Raw genomic sequence first — 18,182 nt, 5'->3', positions numbered from 1 at the left:
ATTTGAAAAACCCCAGAAAATTAACCACACTAGCAAAGCAGCAGAGATGGTCACTGCAAGTGTTTCCAGTAAAATAAAAACCTCCCACCCCAGATCATTTCACTGAGTGCTACAGCACAGTTTCCATAAAACCCAGCAGTTCCCTGAGAGCACACTGAGGGTTAAGTAGATTCTTTTTTGGAAAGAAAAAACCAAAAATAATCTTACTTTTCAGGCAAGAAGTAGAAAAGTATTTTCCATCCATCAGCTGAACGCTGGCTGGCAAGAATTAAAAAGCATTTTCACTCCAAGTGCTGGAATTTTTACCAGTACCTGTAATTCCAGCCTATCACACTTGTGTTGGTGGCTATACACCTACCACAACGTGCAAGGACATAGCAAGACCAGCTTGATCTATCTTGTCATTTGGCATCATGCTTTGCAGGTTCTATCCCTGTAACACAGCCGAGGGACAGGGACAGCAGCACAGCATCTGTGCTTTTGGTTTTGAAGAAGGGGGGAATAGGGCCTGAGTGCCCAGCTTTGGCTAAGTGTGGGTTTGATAGTATTAGAGGAATTTTTCTCTTCTGCTTCTGAAAAAAAAGATGGCATTTTGTGTCAAGCAGGACTTTGTCAAAGAGTTGCAAATTTAAAGCCGCCTCTGTAAAACGAGGGAAAGCGCACAAGAGCTTTATTTATCTTCCTGGAGTTTAGTTGCTATCCATGATCAGCTCACACTCCTTCTCTGCTTCACTGTTTTTATTTTACATTAAGAAAAGAAAAAGAAAAAAAGGAAAATAAAACAAAAGAAATCTATCTTTCCATTTGCTATGCACTATGGATCTTTTAAAACCCCAGCTTCAGGGGGAGCAGACCACTAGAAACAGGAGCCTGTGATAAAAGCTAACATCTCCTCTCAGATTGGCCTTGACTCAGTTTGACTGCAGAGCCCAGATTTTGAAACAAACCATATGCATTTTGAAGAGTTGGGGGGGGGAGACTCTAATTCTGCAACTTGGTAAATAAATAAACGCTATTAAAAAAAAAAAAAAAAAAGAGCCATTTGAGTAAAGCACTAGTAATGGCTGCCATCAGCATACAAAATGACACATCCCTGAATAATGGGCTGGAGCAGATGGGCGATAATCTTTCTTATTCATACATAAACTGCTCTGTTTTCCAGCTGGGGGCAGTAACAACAATGTTTATAATTAGTGCTTTCCAAACAGGGCACCTAGTGTGGAAAGGCAAATTGGGAGAGCAGGACTCCTAGGCGTAGATGCTTAATTAGGAAATGCTGTAACAGGGGGTACCTCGGAACAAGCACTGCCCTGTGTTTGGTCCTTTTTCATCTCCAAGAAACAAGCAACTGCTTTAGTGACCAACATTTTAGTCTAAATAAAACCATTTCCATGCAGCAAGTGTTTACTTTTTAGTAGTGCAAATGCAAAGCATATGAAAAGGTTCATCAATTCCCATCTATAAAACAGTTAATTTATCACAGGCCCATGAAAATTAACCTGAACTCACAAGTACAGCGAAAAATGAAAGCAGGTCCCAAGGAAAATGTAATGTTCCCTTTGTTAGTGTTAAACTATTTGTTTCTTCTCCACTCCTTTGATCATTTTCATCCCTAGTTTCTAGCAATCTTCTAAAATATCTTTTAAATGACACTATTTCCTCCTTCAATCAACCAGAAAACCTTTTCCTTTCTCTGCCAAAACGAGTTTCCTATTCAAAGTTCCTTAAAGTCCTAATTTTCTGAGCATGCATTCTGCATCCTGTTTTATCCCCTGTCAGTAGCATAACACATGCAAAAGTGACATGACTTTTTTGAGGTGCTAAAATGCAGCAAAACTTATGTACAGTAGTAGTTGTTGTAGCAGGTATAATACTTGGAAAATCTTACAGCATTCCTTAAATATGAGAAACAGAAAAAACACAGGGGCCAAATGAGTAAAAGCATTTGCACCCCAGACTGATAAGTGTTTTAAAAGCAGCCCACCTAATGCTGTCGGGACATCAGCCCTGCAATCAGAAGTGCGGAAAAGACCAAGGCAGGGTTAGTAGGGGATGAGACTTTGAGGTCCCAGGTAGACCCCCATAGTCTGTGGTGAAACGTTGTTGTTCTTGATATCCAGGAAAGCCAGCCTTGGTGCAGGTGAGCAATGCCTGCCCATGGTGCAATCACATCTTCATTCACCCCAAATTACCAGTGTCAACTCAAGTCAAAGACAACAGAGATCACACATGTCTGAGAGAATTACTATGTTTGGGATTTATTTTTTTATCTCCAAAGTCATCCCATTCTCTAATAAATCCCTTTGTAAAAGGGTTAAAGCAAATTCATTAATCTTTTATAATTTCTGTCAACTAGTACTTAGCAACAATGACCACAAAAAATCCAAATGGCACCTGCATTGTCATTCAGAAGTATCATAGCTGATAGATTTACTTTCTTACAAGGAACTTTTCTTTAAGAAGCTCTTAAGTAAGGTTTTTAACAGTTTATACAACTAAACGAGAATATTAAGAGTGAAAGTATTTCAAGCCTTCTCTTTAGACCTAAGTGTTGCAGTGTCCGGTCCATAGCCTTCTTCAGCTGCTTTACCTGTTCCTCCTAATGGCAGCACATTTTGAAGGCAATACTTTGCATAACTTACCAATGTTTTCTTTGAACCTGAATTTCCTTACTGATTCTGGATTATATCTGAATCTTAACATTATTTTAAGCTGCTACTGACAGAATGGCCTGAATTTTCTGCCTTTTCTGGGCTGATTCAGAATATCAAGGGAGCACCAGAGTGGTTGTAAAAATATTAGTAGAAAATATTAGTATATGCAGTATTATATATAAGATTAGTATAAAATGTTAGTGTATGCTATATTCTATATATCCGCAGACACTATATAAAAGCTAAAGGAGCAAAATAAAACCCAGGGAATGTATGGAAAAGTCATTAATGATCTTATCTATGTAATGACAATGGCAAGGAGATGAGTTACATTGGATGCTTAATGCAATCATCAGTCCAGTCAATACTGAATTCATAAAATACTGGATTTTGAAAATACAGTTCTCACTGTTGCCGTTAAAAAAGTATCTGAATAGCTCATTTGAAAACCCATGGTTCCAACCTCTGTGTTTGGTTCCTAATTCCCATTACTATGCATCTGTTGAATTACTTACACCTGTCCCAAGTGGACACAATACACTTTCAAGTCAAAAGTTACAGCCAGACAAGTGGAAAAGGAAGTTGGGAAACAGTCTTGCTATCTGTAAAGTGCCATTTTTAATACTATAAAACCCTCTGTACACTGAATATTGGTAAAAATAGGCAAATATCTAAACTCATTTAAAATCTCTTCTCCTGCTCTTTGACTAAGAAAACCACAACTGTTTTACAAACTATAAATAAAATTCGCCCATGCAAACAACTTGGCACTAGGTCTCTTCCCCATGTAACTGAAACCAGCTGAGGAATCGTGTCTCTAAACAGGAGGGATATTAAAGAGTAAACACAAACTTAAATATAGAAATATGAATTCAGCAGTTATATGTGTAGAAGACTTGTCTTTGTATTCACGCACCAATACAGTACAAAGCATACATCAAATTGATTTGGTTTTCTTTCTTTTTTCATTTTGGCTAAACTCCATGCCAGAAGTTACATGGTGTGCTAAAGCACTAGCCTTTTGTATTTGGAGGTCTAGGTTCAAATCCACTCGATAAATTTGTCCCCTCGATGTGGTCATTTGCACGTCTCCAAATCACCGTGTAACTTGACTTAGTTGTAGCTTGTGCCTGAGGGGCTGAAAATACCATGTGTCTTTCACTCCTGGACTGAGGTGCATTGCTAAGTTTGAAGTGCTCTCCAAAAAGTGTCTTGAATCATGAGTCAATCACACACATATATATATCTATATATATTCATACATATATATATATAAAACACCTGAGAAACCCATGGAAAAAAATTTTTAAAAGTCAGATTGAAGGGCTGCCTGGCTCCTGCCATGAGCATTGTTTAGTGGTCATTTTTATAGTAGGGAAACCAGCCGCTACATATCTCAACGTATCGAGAAGCTTAAGGAAATAGGATAAAATTATCTAGGTGTGAATATTTAAATACATGCATATATATGCATGTGTATAAAAGAATGCACTGGAAGAAAAATGACAGTGTTTCAATACATAAGTCCATGTAATTCCACACACTAAACAAAGCATCACAAAAATTGCAAACAAATTGCAAATATGCTCCTGCAGAATTAAAGCAAGTGAAGGGAAGGGTTTCTTAGATTAATGCGTGAACAGCTGCATCCCCAGTTCAGTCTCCTGGCTGGTATGAATAATGGATGGGCTAAGAGGCAAAATGCACAATAATGTTCCTTTATTAAGGAAATGAATATATATCTATTTTTGGTGGCCAGCAGTAAATTAAGACAAGTGAAAAGAAAAACAGTCACTGCTCGCATTCATAAAATGCGGTTACTTCAAGGCAATAATTACTGACCTGACAGGAAATATCACCCCACAGCTAAAATAAGGTGCTTCCCACTGCAAATCCAACATATGTATCAAAACAGTTGTAGTTTTTGAATGTCTCTTCATAAACACAGGGTTCAACATTTTCCAAGAAAAAAGATTTTGCATGGCTCAGGAGTCCTGCAACATCAAGATGTAGAAATCAGGACGAAGACACTCCCCGTGGAAAAATCTGGGAAAAATGCTAAATGCACCTTAGTATAGAGGTGACAGAAACAAAGACTTTAAAATAATGCTCCATTACTTCAAATTAAATGCTTTCCAAAAATGACTTGTTAACCATTTGGTACCTGGTGTCAGGATTACTAAATGTTGATGCAAAATACATTAGTGCTTAATGAAGTGCTTCAGACCCATCAGCACCAAACTATTAGAGGCAATCCACTTATCTGCTGCTGGATAAGAAGCTCTACATTTCCTCATATGGATTGCAAGAGGACAGCCACATATCTTAAATAAGAATGCTATCCTTACAGTTTAGTTGCCATTACTATCATGTAGAGCTCAAAGTTCTCTCTCACTTCAAGCTGGGGAAAAAAATGACAAAATGTGATAATGAAAATCTGGGATTTGCAGCCCTGTGAAGCATAAGTGCTCTTGAGATCCTCTTATTGTTTATTGAAAGAGTAGAAATGCCCTGAAAATCCGTAATGGACTGGTTCATGCACTGGCGAACCACCCAGCTGAATAGTAGAAGAAATAATGTCTGTTACACCAAGGTAATGTGTGCAAGGCGCCTTTGTTACAAAACCAGTAATAATAATGAAAAGGATGACTTTTGGAATATACCCACGTGCACGAGAGTGTACAGTAAGTGAAAATTGCACTTACAACACCTGCAGTATCTTACCATCTTTCTTGCATTCCAAATCATTAATCTATCATATCTTGAATTCTTTAGAAGTAAAAAATAACTGTGACCTCATTAAATGAAAAATAGCATCTGTGCAGAATGCAGAGTGGCCATACCGCCTGACAGTGTAATAGAGACTGGAAGTGCAAAATGTCATCATAACATGGGGCAGAATAAGCCTGGCCTTGCAGGTTATGTAGCGTTTGTGAGTGCTCTCTCTGTGTCCAGAACTGACCCATTTTGTGGTTCTGACATGTTAAACACTCAATGTTAGAATACTGTCTGTGTATTTTTGCTTTCAGTAGACAAATACTCCCTTCTTTGTCTTTCTGTGACTTCATACATTTTTATTTGATAAGCTCTTTGGGTGAGAAAGTCTCTGAATGTCTCTCAGCCCAGGAAAGTAACCGCAGTAATGCCCCCAAGTCTACAAGCATGCATTTATAAAGGCCAATTAAATCAAATTCAAGTGAGACTTGGGATAAAAATGTAAAGAAAAACATAGCCTTGAAATATCTCAGGAAGTTTCTGAAGGGTTAGGAAGACAGAAATATTTGATCCTAAACACTACAGCATAAGGTCCTGGATTAGGTGGCATGATTAGGTTTTTTTGCTTAACATTTTTGATTAATGATGCAGGAAGTGCCTTTATGTATATTTAAACAAATGTTTTTAAACAAAAGCCCCAAAAGCTTCCCCAAAAACAATAGAAAAGTAGTATCTTGGGGTATATTTTTAAAAGACATCTTTAAAATTATGTCCTGATATTAATTATCTAGCTAGTTTTGCGATTTCATAATTTTGTACTTTAAAAAAAAATCCTTGGCTAAATTTCAAAAAGAATCTTTTATTTAATAGTATTCACTTCTGTGTGAATTATCTAATTTTAAATACCTTCAATTTTTACATATGTATTTAACATTCTCATGTAGCAGGTTTTCAAAATAAATTTTGAATTTAATGCAAATATTCAACCAGAAATGTTTAACTTTCTCAAAGGAGAGTATCTATTAACACAGGATGATATGATGTGGTCAAACTTTAAATAAATACTTATTTCCTGTAAGCACAGAAAATCTTTTAAATGGAAATCTGTATTTTATAGAATGGTAATACGTGCCATTCTTTTCAATTTTCACGCAGAATTACATACTGCATGAAGTACATTCACTGTGTGCATAAGATCTAGGTATTCTTCTGTTTCACATTAAAAAATAATCAAAAACTGAATTGGTTCAAGGCTAAGAAACTTAGAAGGCATTGAAAATACCAATTAGAGCTCTTAACCCAAAGATTAGCAGTAAACAAAGAAACTCTCAGCAGATGAGTGTTGAATTTTGTAGCAATTATTATTTAAAATAGGGGGATGAACTTACCAAAGTTAATTATTTTACCCCTTTAAGGTAATGCTGTGTAAGTTCTAGACAGAAAAATAATAGTTCATCAATTTAGCCTAACTAAATCCATTTGCTATAGTAGCTCTGTACTCTTGACCATCTTTCTGTCTCTATTACAGAATTATTGAATGCTGACTGCATTATTTTAGAGAAGGATTGCTATAATGCTATTCAGCACCGGTATGATGGATTTAGTTTTCATTTTGTTCTCAAAAATCTGTGGACTATAAATACATTTCTGCTCTCCTATGAGGCTCACTCTATAATGGGTAAATTTTCTGGAGAAATCAGTCATGCATATCTCAAGAGAAAACAATAAATCCTTTGAAGCAGAATAACCTTTTGGCTGCATTCTTTTAAATGGGGATTTTCATACTAGGGACAAATTTTACAAGCCTTAGCAGGCAAATAGCTATGTGTCAAAGTGCTCTTGCTGAATCAAGGCCATCCTGTTGAACTTGTAATTTGGCAGCAATTTCAGGGACTGCACTCTAATAGCCTGTAATCAAGAAAAGAGCAAAACCCAGTCCCATGCTTGAAATCATTGGCCAGACTTGGCCTGCCCTTACCTGGATTGCAGTTTCCCCTTGTAAATGTGCCAAAGCAGAAGAAGGGATGAGGCTGGAAGTCACAGACATCTTACTAAGACTTGTGTTCTCAACAGTGGCAGAAACTGATCAAAATATAAAGCCCACCAAATAAACATTATTCTTCCCCATTTCTAGATACTCTAGATAGACCTAGATAAGATTAGTGGAGTATGTAATTCGATAGACCTTGGTTAACAGGAGGAGACAGGGTAGTCAGGCTAAACAGGTCTTTCCATCAGAGCTCTTTATTGTTCTCCCTAAGAACATCCATTGAATGGCATGAGGAGGTGTCAAAGAGCTGGACTACCTCCCTTCAGTGTTTGTTTTTCTCTCTTGTCTGACAACATCACAATCCATCTTTGTTAGCGGATTGCACTGACTTGAACATGGGTGAGTGTGTATCAGCCTTCATTAGGTCAAATCAAAGACAAGCGTACATCTCTGCCTTGCCTGTAGAAACAGATTTATACTTTGAGAAGGGTGGGGGGAAGGTCAGTTAGTATTTGGCTTGAATTTTAAATCTATTATAGGATGAAATTAATAGCATCCAGAAGTAGAACATATGGCATCCATATATGTGGTACTGTATCTGCTTGATGATGTCACACTACCTCTTACGGTTTGGGAAATGCGCTTTTTAAAGCATTTAGCTATGTTGTGGGCTAAACCTTTCAGACCTGACTGAGACAGAACAGGTTTAATTTGGTCTGAACATTTATTATCCCTGGTATTTGCAGGCCACATAAAAATGGTTTTCATTAGCTTTGCAATTCACACACAGCCTAATTTCATTTATTCTTATTTTATGCCCCTGCCAGACCACCGCTCTTGATAAGGAGAGGCAGGTTTTCCGACGAAGACGCAACCAGGATGTGAGGGGACGTTATAAGGCACAGCAAGCTCCACCTGAACTCAACTCCGAATCGGAAGACTATTCACCAAGTTCATCCGAGACTGTTCGCTCACCTAACTCACCCTTTTAATAAAACACTTTTACTCAGAAGTCTTGGCTTTAACCCTTTGAGACCCTGAAAATCCTTCAGACGTGTGTGAAGTGATTACAGCTGATCTATCCAGCAGTAAACACTGGAATGGTGGAACACAAAAGGGTGCTCACAGAATCTTTGTAAGAATAATTTCCTAATTGATTGAAATACTTGTTCTCTGTTTAGATTGCAACTTGCTGCTAATATGATCCTCAAAGGGTTAAGGCTATTTTGCTTTTTTATTTAAAGATAGAAGCAGTGAATGTTTTCATCAGTGAAGCTAGGAACTGCAGTATGTAATTTTAGCACATGTTAACCCTCTGAGTAAACAATCAGCTTAAATCTTGACAACCCACATTAGGGCTTTATTCTGGCTTTTTTGCTTTTATATGCACATATCTTTTATAGCACCCTAAAGTTCCTTGCCTGTTTCTGGCCAAAACAATATCAAATGCACTATTGCTTAGAGGTTAAAAATACAGGCTTTAAAATTGAAAATAAAATTAAATAAACAGTATCTTCTACAGCAGCTTATTCTAAACCTCCATCATACTTCCACAGTGAGTCACTGTTGTTGGAGTGTATTATGGGAAAATGGGAATGGGAAATTCAGTTTTGGGCAGCCTCATAGTTTACAGAATATGACATGATGATGACCATGAAAGGTTGCTTCCATATCATTTGCTGCTAATGACAATGGAGAGTCTTGGGAAATGGCTTGAGGACACGTTCTGTTATGTAATGGTATGTAATGATCTAGCTGAGAAGTTCCTGGTTCCTTTGCCTCACATTCAGAAATGTACAGGCATCCTCTCAGCATGACCTGATTATTCCGAGAGAGTCACTTATAAAGATTAACATTGAGGAGAATTACCCTTAAAATAGCTAGAGTATTTCTAAATCAGGGAAAATACAAGTCATTTAATATATATGTAAAGCCTAAACTGAATTAGCAAAAGTTTTGTTGTAGAATGGAGAAATGATAAATTATTCACTAGTTCTATTTGCAATACTTAATAAAATGGGCATTTACACAGAGTATACATATTTCTGGTTTGTTAAAACCTCAACACAACATTATAGCATTTTATTTAACCATTATCCTAAAGTTGGCTTCCAAAGAAATATTATGCATTGTAGACTTTTGCTTCAGATATGATAATTTGAAAGAAAAATCATTATGAAATCACTTGGAATTTCACTTGAATGAAAAAGGCAACTTCCAAAAAAAAACCATTAAGAAATCTATGCTTTCACTTATTGCTCATATAAAGTGGAAATTTTCTCCTCTAAAGTTTAAATTTTCTCACAGTGTTTTAAAAAAGTCACATAAATGTGGTTTCCTCTCTCTCCTTGCCCCTTTTCTCTCTTTCTTTCTCCTTTTTTTTTTGTATCACACAGCTAGAAATATCAATATGCTGCCCAAAAAGACATGTAGAATTTTCTGGTCTAACTAGGAAATATAAATAATTTTTGGAGGAACAGGGCAAGTTGCCCACAGTACTATTTCCATTCTGAGTTGTGTTTGCTCATGGATCCATCCCTACGAGCAGTTGTGGCAGCACACGTGTACCTGCAGCTTGTTGGAGCTAGTGTAGTGCTCTTTTGCATTTCTAGTTGGAAGTATCAGTTGAACCATATTTCAAGAAACATTGAAGTTGTTTTGTTTCTCCATCCTTTAAAATGCATCTTTCGTTGTCTCTGTTATGAAAATTTATGTATTAAAAGCTCTGAAGATTTTGAATACAGGAATTTCATCTTGTGAGCCTTCACACAAGTGCTACTAGTATTTCATAGAGAATGAAGTTAATTTCACCCAGCGTTAATAATCTAGAAGTGAGACATTTAGTTAAAACTAGATCTCCAGATTTCCTTGGTAATATAGAGATGAGCATTTCCAGGTTTGATTCATCTCACCTGTGGGCACGCATTCTAGGCAGGACTCACACTTTGATTCACCTATTGCTCTCACTCACTTGTCTGTAGAAGGAACTGCTGGTGGAAGCTTACTCAGACACCAAATTTGAGATAGAGTTTAGTAGAACGAATCTCACCCTAAGCCAGAGACTCTGATCTCTGAACATAGGTCCATGGGCAGAAGGCCTGTGCATGGCCTCTGTTACTCTGTCTGGAACCTGAGTAATTCAACTGAAGCAAATAGGTGTCTTGTTGGTGAACTCCATAGGGGCAAGAGATTAAAGGATAAAGGAACTGCCATGCAAAGTTCTCAGATTTTAGGGTTTTGGAAAGGGCTATGTCTGTGGCAGATCCTTGACCATGCCTGCCCGACCTAGAGTCACTGTGGAGAGCAGACCCTTGGTAAATAGGGCACGGCCACCACCATTATGATGTTAAAGGCTGTAGTTTGATAACGTTTGGATAGGACAGGGATTATTTTTTCATGGGACCAACCCTCAGCCAAGGTAAATCACCCCTTGCCACTTACGTACACCACTTTAAAGTAGATCAGGATCTGGCACATGTTTTTCCAGCATTGCCCTTTCCACATCATATCACAGCCTTCGCTTTAGAAGAGATACAACTCAACCATGTAAATAGAAGACATACATTTGAACATAAAAAAAGTGTCCATTAATACCACATGCTCCTTGACTATCGGGAAAATTTGGCAGTCTTAAAGCAAGGGTTGATATTCATTCTTCTTAATTAGAGAGGGAAGTTGGGAGAAAAAGAATAAATATTAAAATATACTTTACCTTATGCATGAGAAATATTATTCAAAAACCCGTCTGGGATTTTCCTGTCACCTTTGCTTTGCTTTGGAATACAGGATTATCATTAAAATAAGATGTTTGGCTTCTTCGTCTTACACCATCTTGTACCACTTAAAATGTATATAAAAATAATCCTAGATCCTGAAATCCCTACTCATCCCCAACATCTTATATGTTTCTGATCTTTGGTTTATGTTTTATGAACATAACTATAAAAATATTTATCTTATATTATTTTTAGATCTGTGAGAGATTGGGTTTCAGATTGCTGATAGGCTCTTTTTAGGCTTCAAGGAAAGGTATCTGAATATTTAAACTTCTTTAAGAGTGGTTTCCATGATAGTTTTAAATAAATCCACATGTATTTTTAAATATAACCACATATATGTATATATGTATACGATTTAATGGAAATAATAATGGTTCAGGCTTGCTTGGCAGTGACTGCCCTTTTCTTGTCTAACCTCTGAATTCCTACAGCTAAGTGAAGACAGAAAGTGTGGCCCTAAAAATACTTGAAACAACGGTAAAAAAATGAAATAAAAGATAATAGACTATTTCTAATGTGATAATCTGGGAGAGCACATAGCACGCTGTGGTCATTTTACTGTAATGCACACCAGTCCTCCTGACTTCTTTCTGCATTTCCCTTTGGAATCATTGCATCGTATTGGTACTAAGTGTGACAACAATTTTTTTTGATGCTTATTACATATACAAGGCCAACTTCCTCCCACCAAGCCTGTGTAGTTAGCTGAGGTGGATGGCAGTCGTGGTAGGCACTGTCTATCACCAAGGAGATGGAGAGAAGCACTTCCAAAGAGGGATTCAGATCATCTGATACTTGGTCTCTGGAGATACCTGTCAGTCTGGTTTTAGTATTAAGAGGAGAGTAGTAGAGCAGGATCACTTCCAGCTTAATTCCTCTCAATTAAAAGTAAGTGGAGATAACGTGGACTCCAACCTAAGTGCAATATTCTAGTGAGCTTACATGCAGTAAGCAAATTTTGATGTGAAAATGTATTACTGATAGGTGATATCATAGGATTAGTTAAACAGTAATGAGCTGGGCGTTTTCTTGTTTAGATGTATCCATCTAAGAGTTAAGCATCTAATCTAGGGCAATCATCTAAACTTCCCTTATAGTTGCTAGAGACTGGCTTCTCTAGTGGATAATTAAAAGTCTAGGATGGATGGTCACAAGATGAGGAGCCTAGCCCAAATATATTTAGAACACGATTTATTAAATCATGACATATAAATGTATATTTCTGTAAGTTACAATTTTCATAGCATTGCTGTACAAAAAATCCAGAATACTATGGTTCTACTCAGAGGGTTAACAGAAAAGCACTAGGCATGCTGATTACATTGGTGTATCCAAACTGCTTTGCTTTTTTAGCCAGTGTTTGCTGATTTTTTTCAGAAAATTCTTGAAAATTTTCAAGTTTGAAATAATTTAAGTGTTGTTGTTTAAGGAATTTCTATAACCAAATTAATCTTATTTTTAGCTTAACTTATTGCAGGAATAATATGTATCATTGATGCAGTGTAAGTCTGTAGTTATCAATTTTATTAATTCCACAAGTGATTCCAGAAATCTCTTTTTTTAAGTACTTACTATAGAGCTTACAATGGTGACATAGGTGACTGAGACTGTCTTTCTTATGGTAAACAAACAATATTGTAATTTCAAGAAAGTCCTAAGAATCAGCTTTTCAGTTTGGTAGTGTACTAGTTAGGGGAAAGCTATCTCATGACATGCATTGTGTAAATCATCTTTGTAGATGAAGATTGTTCATATTAATGAACACATTCCTTTTCCTTGACATTGTAGCAGAAACTGTTTACTTGTTAATGAACAACCAATACATTAATTTGCTTCAGACTGTTAGAGGGGAAAGTGAGATTCCAGTCATTGACAATGTTATTGCTTTACAGTAGCCCTCATCTAATTTAAATGTGGTGCATACTACAATAAGCAAAGCCAAACCTGTAAATAAACTCCTGAAAAAGCCTGGTGGGTGTTTATTCAGTTGGGTGCTTGCATACAGTAGCATGTGACAGCAGGAAGGCTTTCAAGAATTGTCAAAATGAAAGCGATATATCCACAAATAAGAGCTAAATTGCAATCCTTTCCCTATGGGGCATATGTGCTTAAAAAGAAAAAAAAAGAAAAGAAAAGAAAAATTGGCTCAGAGGTTTGCAGAGCTACTATATTACCATGGGGCAAGTACATTAAATCATTGTTATTTGCTAGCCTGGGGTATATGTTAGAAAATGGCATCTTTTTTATTTAGTTTATATTGTGGGAAGGGAGAACTTTCCTAATATTATTGCAGTGCCTGCTAGTGCTGCCATGGTTAAGGCTGTGTTAGTATTTCCATTATAAACTCTTAGTCTCAAAGGTTTTTAATCTGATCGTAAAAATTTGCTTCAGGCAGAAACTTGGCATACAATTTTTCAGCTCACAGTGATTCTTTTCCTAAAATATGAGGGAAATCAGCTTGACCTTTTTGACATTTATTTTCTAAGTGTACACAAACATTCACACACACACACAAATGCGAGCAGCTTCAACTAAGGCCGTTTTATGCAGCTCGTTTCAGATGTGTTCGATTTTCAGGAGTATCTCGCGGGTCTTAACTACAAAGGTGACAGCTCAGAAATTTTGGGCATCTTGAAAACCAGGGAGAAAACTCAGAGAAAACTTGATCAAGAGCAAAAATGTTCCATATGTGAAAGAATTTTATTTTGACATGACAAGCATTTAAAGTTTGTGTAGTAATGGATATGTATATATGCCCTGCTGAGTCCTCATGTAATTCCTAAACCCATTAGTTTAAGTCATTCCACATAGCAAATGCTAAATGTTAATATGCTGAATTTCCCTGTAAGAGATAAGAAGTAACTCTGTCTTGTGTTTTAGAGTAGCACCATGGACAAATCTGACATTATACCAGCCAAAAGGGTCCACGAAGAGAAGAATCAAAGGAACATGTTTTCTCTTAAGGGGAAAAAATTATCTGAAAAAGACATGGCTGAAAGCTCACACTGAGTAAGAGAGGTATTAAAAGCAGTTTAAAAAGCATAAGTATGGAATCATTTGAAAACTCTAGAAGTACAAGGGAGCCACGCAGTGTGATGAATCCATATGCAGAGACAATCAGCTGCTAATCTGGAGCAAATTTACAGCTACAAACAGGCATAATTAATACACAAGTCAAACACATCCAGCAGCAGATGGAATTGAAATCCTAGTTCTTTTAGCAAACATAATGTAGAGCTTTTCTTCTTCATCTATTCACTAAATGAGACTGTGTGTGGTTGTTTGAAGGAGTGTTACACGCAGGCTAGTGGGAAAATTCGGTGTTTAAAAAATGGCTGTAAATTAATTTTTTAAATACCAATTCTACAGCATGCTTCTACCTTAATGGGTCCTTTTGGGAAAATACAGCTTTCAAAAAGTGATGTCTGTGCATTTTATACTTGTCTGCATATATACTTGAACAGCCCATGCCAAATGGCTTCAGTAAGAACTGAGTTGCCATATTGAGGCTTCATATTACCTGCAGGTTTCTGCACTCGTGGCCAGAAGAAGGAACAAAACATCCACGAAATAAAGAGTCCATGGAATGACACACTTGCTATGGAGATATCTTCCTAATCCTTCTTAGTGATTGACTTGAGTCGTGAACCACAGAGCTCAGTCATTTCCAAAAGTGTTCAGCCTACCTAAGTGCATGGGGAAGGGACACTGGACAGAGTTGTGCTATTTCTTGGCATCCACCTACCTGGGTACCCAGCACCTACAGAACAGTGTTAGCTCCACAGCCAGCAGCACTGCACATTTTGTCAAGTGAGGTTGGGAAAATAACTGTTCATGCTAAATGACAGAACTAGAAAAAGGTATATAGATAGAAATTAGCCATGACAAATTTAGACTGGCATTTGGAAGGTGGTTTCTGACCAACTGATCAGATTTTAGAGGATTTTTTTTCCAGTAGAACCATTAGAGCCAAGAAACTCCAATCGATTTTCAGGTGGAATTTGATCTTGATGGGAAACTTTCTTCTTGAGGTGTTTCTGATATGTCCTAGTATGCATATTCTGTTGTAGGAAGATATTGGACTCAGAAACCCAGAAAATACCTTGTATTTCTATGTTCCTAACAGATTTTAAAGCTAGTGATGAGAATTATTCATACACATATAAATTTAAGTGTCTGGATAAAAAAGCAGCGACAAAGAAGAAGCCTAGCTTACTCTCAAGAAGAGCTGACACTACTCTGTGATTGTTACTGCCACTGCTACTAGTACCATCATCTTTGCCATTCAGAGCTAATTACTGTTTTTACCTACACATTTCTGTTAGGTGCCTGGAATGGTTCAACATCTTCTAATAAGACCAGAAGGGTCTTATATGAATAATAGCACCTATAAATGTATTTTGTTTTCAAACAGAATGCCGACAGCTATTGAAGCTGAGGTCCATAATATGGTGAGAGTTTCAGAATTGATAAGAGAGAAATTGGTAATTTGAGAGAGGATTATTTGCAAGGTTTAAATGCAATGGATCATATGTCCAAGCGAATTACTGGTGATGTATCTTGCAAAGGAGAGCAATAGATTTTTTTTTTTTTCTCCAGCAAATCCAAACACATTGGAAAAGGCAAATAAGCCTTTAAGGTATGAACTTCTGACAATTTGGTGCCCATCATGAATCTTAACTAGCTGTAGCCTTTTTGGAGTTACTTCAGTGTAACATGGAGTTAAAATTTAAGGTCATTAACATCAGATCTTGACAATTTTTGCCATTGATAGTTAAGGGGTGGGAGGAATCAAACTGACCGACTGATTCTAAAACCAGAATTAGTTCAGGAGAGGCATTTCCAGAAAGAGTTGAAGTAAAAAAAGGGAGGAGGAGGACTCTTGAATAATTCCCAGAGGCTAATCTGTCACTTGCCATTTGTTATGATTTTCGGTGTCTCATCTGAGGGGAAAAAAATTGCTCAAAGTGGTCCAAGGTTAAAAACATATCCACTATAACTTATTTTTTTGTTTTATTAAGGAATTAATAATAACCTTTTATATTCTGTCTGAAAGAAAATTGTTAAAAGATAAGTTGAATGTGAAATTAAATAGCACTTTTCTAAAGCATGCAAAAGCTATCTAAGGAAGTGGTAGCCTTTAAACAACTTTCTGAATTATTTCAATTTAGAAAAAAATTAATTTATTTTGAAAAGTAAGAAACTTAGGAATTGCTATGTGGTTTGAATGGCATAGAAGAAACTTTAATTTTCAAGGGACTAACTACATAGTATCTAGATGATACATATTGCTGCAAAGATCAGGAGGGATGCCAAATGGCATTTTTCAAATCTTGCCATTTATACTAATAAATGTAAATGAACAGGAATGAGATCTGATATTATTACCTTAACTTATGAGCTAAGTTTTTAAGTTGTTGCTTAGTTTTACGTAAAATATTTGCTCTAGAATGGTAATAAAAGAGTGAGAAAGGACAAATCACTTAATACTTCAGCTCTAGTCTCAACTTCTAATCAGCTTATGTATCTTGAGCAGAAAAGCATTACAATATATTTCAATTCAATCATCACAAGCAAGCCACTAAGGAGTTACATCCAGCTGCATTCCTGAGAAGCTGTGCACAGGCTTTAAAAATTAGTCATGCAGCCACATCCTAGTTTTCCCACATAAACCTCTTCTCCAAAGTGAGTTTTGATGAGCATGACTATTAAAAAAAAAAAAACCAAACCAAAAAACTATTCAAAAAATTTACACTTCATGTGTTAATTTGCCAGCACAGTAGGTAAGTTTGGATAAGCATATGGAAATCAAATATAGTTGTGGACTGACAGCCTTTGTATCTGGTGCCCTTCAACACTATACATACCAACTCTCATGAGAAATGAGAATACTACTTTACAGTGGAAGCCTGCTAAATCCCACTAATGACTGGAAGATTCATTGTAAATGGCTGGATTTTGGGAATTAGCAGGTGAATGAAGAAATACAATAAAGGACCAGAGGATAATGCATTGCATGGTGTACTTTTTCATTTCTTCTGACAAATGATTTAGTTTTAATTTCATACTTCATACATTATCAGCAAGTGTGCTGGAGTGTAAAAGCTACAAATAAGGAGTTTGAGTAATATGAGATCCCACCAGGGCTCTCTGATTATTTTTGCTGAAAGGCAGAAAAAGTGCTGTTTTATCTATGTTGATAAAACCATGTATTTTATCCTACTCTCATTTACAAGTTAATAGTTGCTATTTGACAGCTGGTTCATGGAACAGTTCTTGATGCAGAAGATAGCTGCAAAAGTAAAGACTAGTATTCAGTCTTTCTAGGAGATAAATTTTTATGTTCACATATAAACTGACAAACAGGGTTACAGCCATGTGGTACTTTCCCTTTTGGACTTTGTCTTCCCAAAGGATGTGTCCTCCTCACTGGCAGCACAAGTTTTTGGCAACCTGAAATAAAGACTACTGATTTGTGAACACCATAATCCTTCATGAACCTTCACTGTCTTCAAACAACACAGCTCCCTTCTGACCCCTTTCACACAGCTCCAGCCCCTCCAGGCCACTCATTTATTTCTCCTTCCTACCCTTCCCTTCTCTTGGGAAGTAGAAATATTGTACATCTGTGTGGTAACACACTGCTCCAGCGGAATAAAAAAGTTTTAACCTGCATTAATAATCTGGTTCTGTTAATTGCTCCAATACACCATCATGCAAGGAAAAAGGGTATGAAAAATTGACTGCTGCAGTGGGAAGATGGGACTACTTCCAACAGCAGTGGTGGCTTAAACTGTAAATGAGAGTAAGGAGTAAGGTTCAAAAAGTGTGTATTGTGTCTGTTGAGATGAAGTTCTACACTGTTCTTTGTATCTGGATCTTTCAAAGCATTTTTATTTTGAATAAAATGGTGTGATGTGAAAAAAAATCACAGTAACAAAAGAAGAAGGTCTTGGAGAAAGTTGGGACATGATAATTTATGTTTAATTATTCTATACTCTCAGTAAAACCGGGACTTTGTGGAGAGGAGGCATCATGTGTTGC

The 18,182-nt window shown here is 36.7% G+C and overlaps 1 protein-coding gene across 1 annotated transcript in view; it reads left to right on the top strand.

The window, feature by feature from the left end:
- The window catches only part of DCLK1 (doublecortin-like kinase 1), a gene marked incomplete at its 5' end in the record, with an annotated part of 31,891 nt that extends 23,025 nt beyond the window's left edge, over nt 1-8,866 (top strand). The window contains one exon of the mRNA XM_010084053.1: nt 8,187-8,866. Within this exon, the coding sequence (XP_010082355.1) occupies nt 8,187-8,244 (58 nt within the window). The remainder of the gene's footprint in view (nt 1-8,186) is intronic.
- Nucleotides 8,867-18,182: the final 9,316 nt, after the last annotated feature.

Source organism: Pterocles gutturalis, unplaced genomic scaffold (assembly GCF_000699245.1).
Source record: "Pterocles gutturalis isolate BGI_N339 unplaced genomic scaffold, ASM69924v1 scaffold23595, whole genome shotgun sequence".
NCBI lineage: Eukaryota > Metazoa > Chordata > Aves > Pterocliformes > Pteroclidae > Pterocles > Pterocles gutturalis.
Note: the sequence above shows the minus strand (reverse complement) of the source record. Positions and strands in the feature narration are given on the sequence as shown.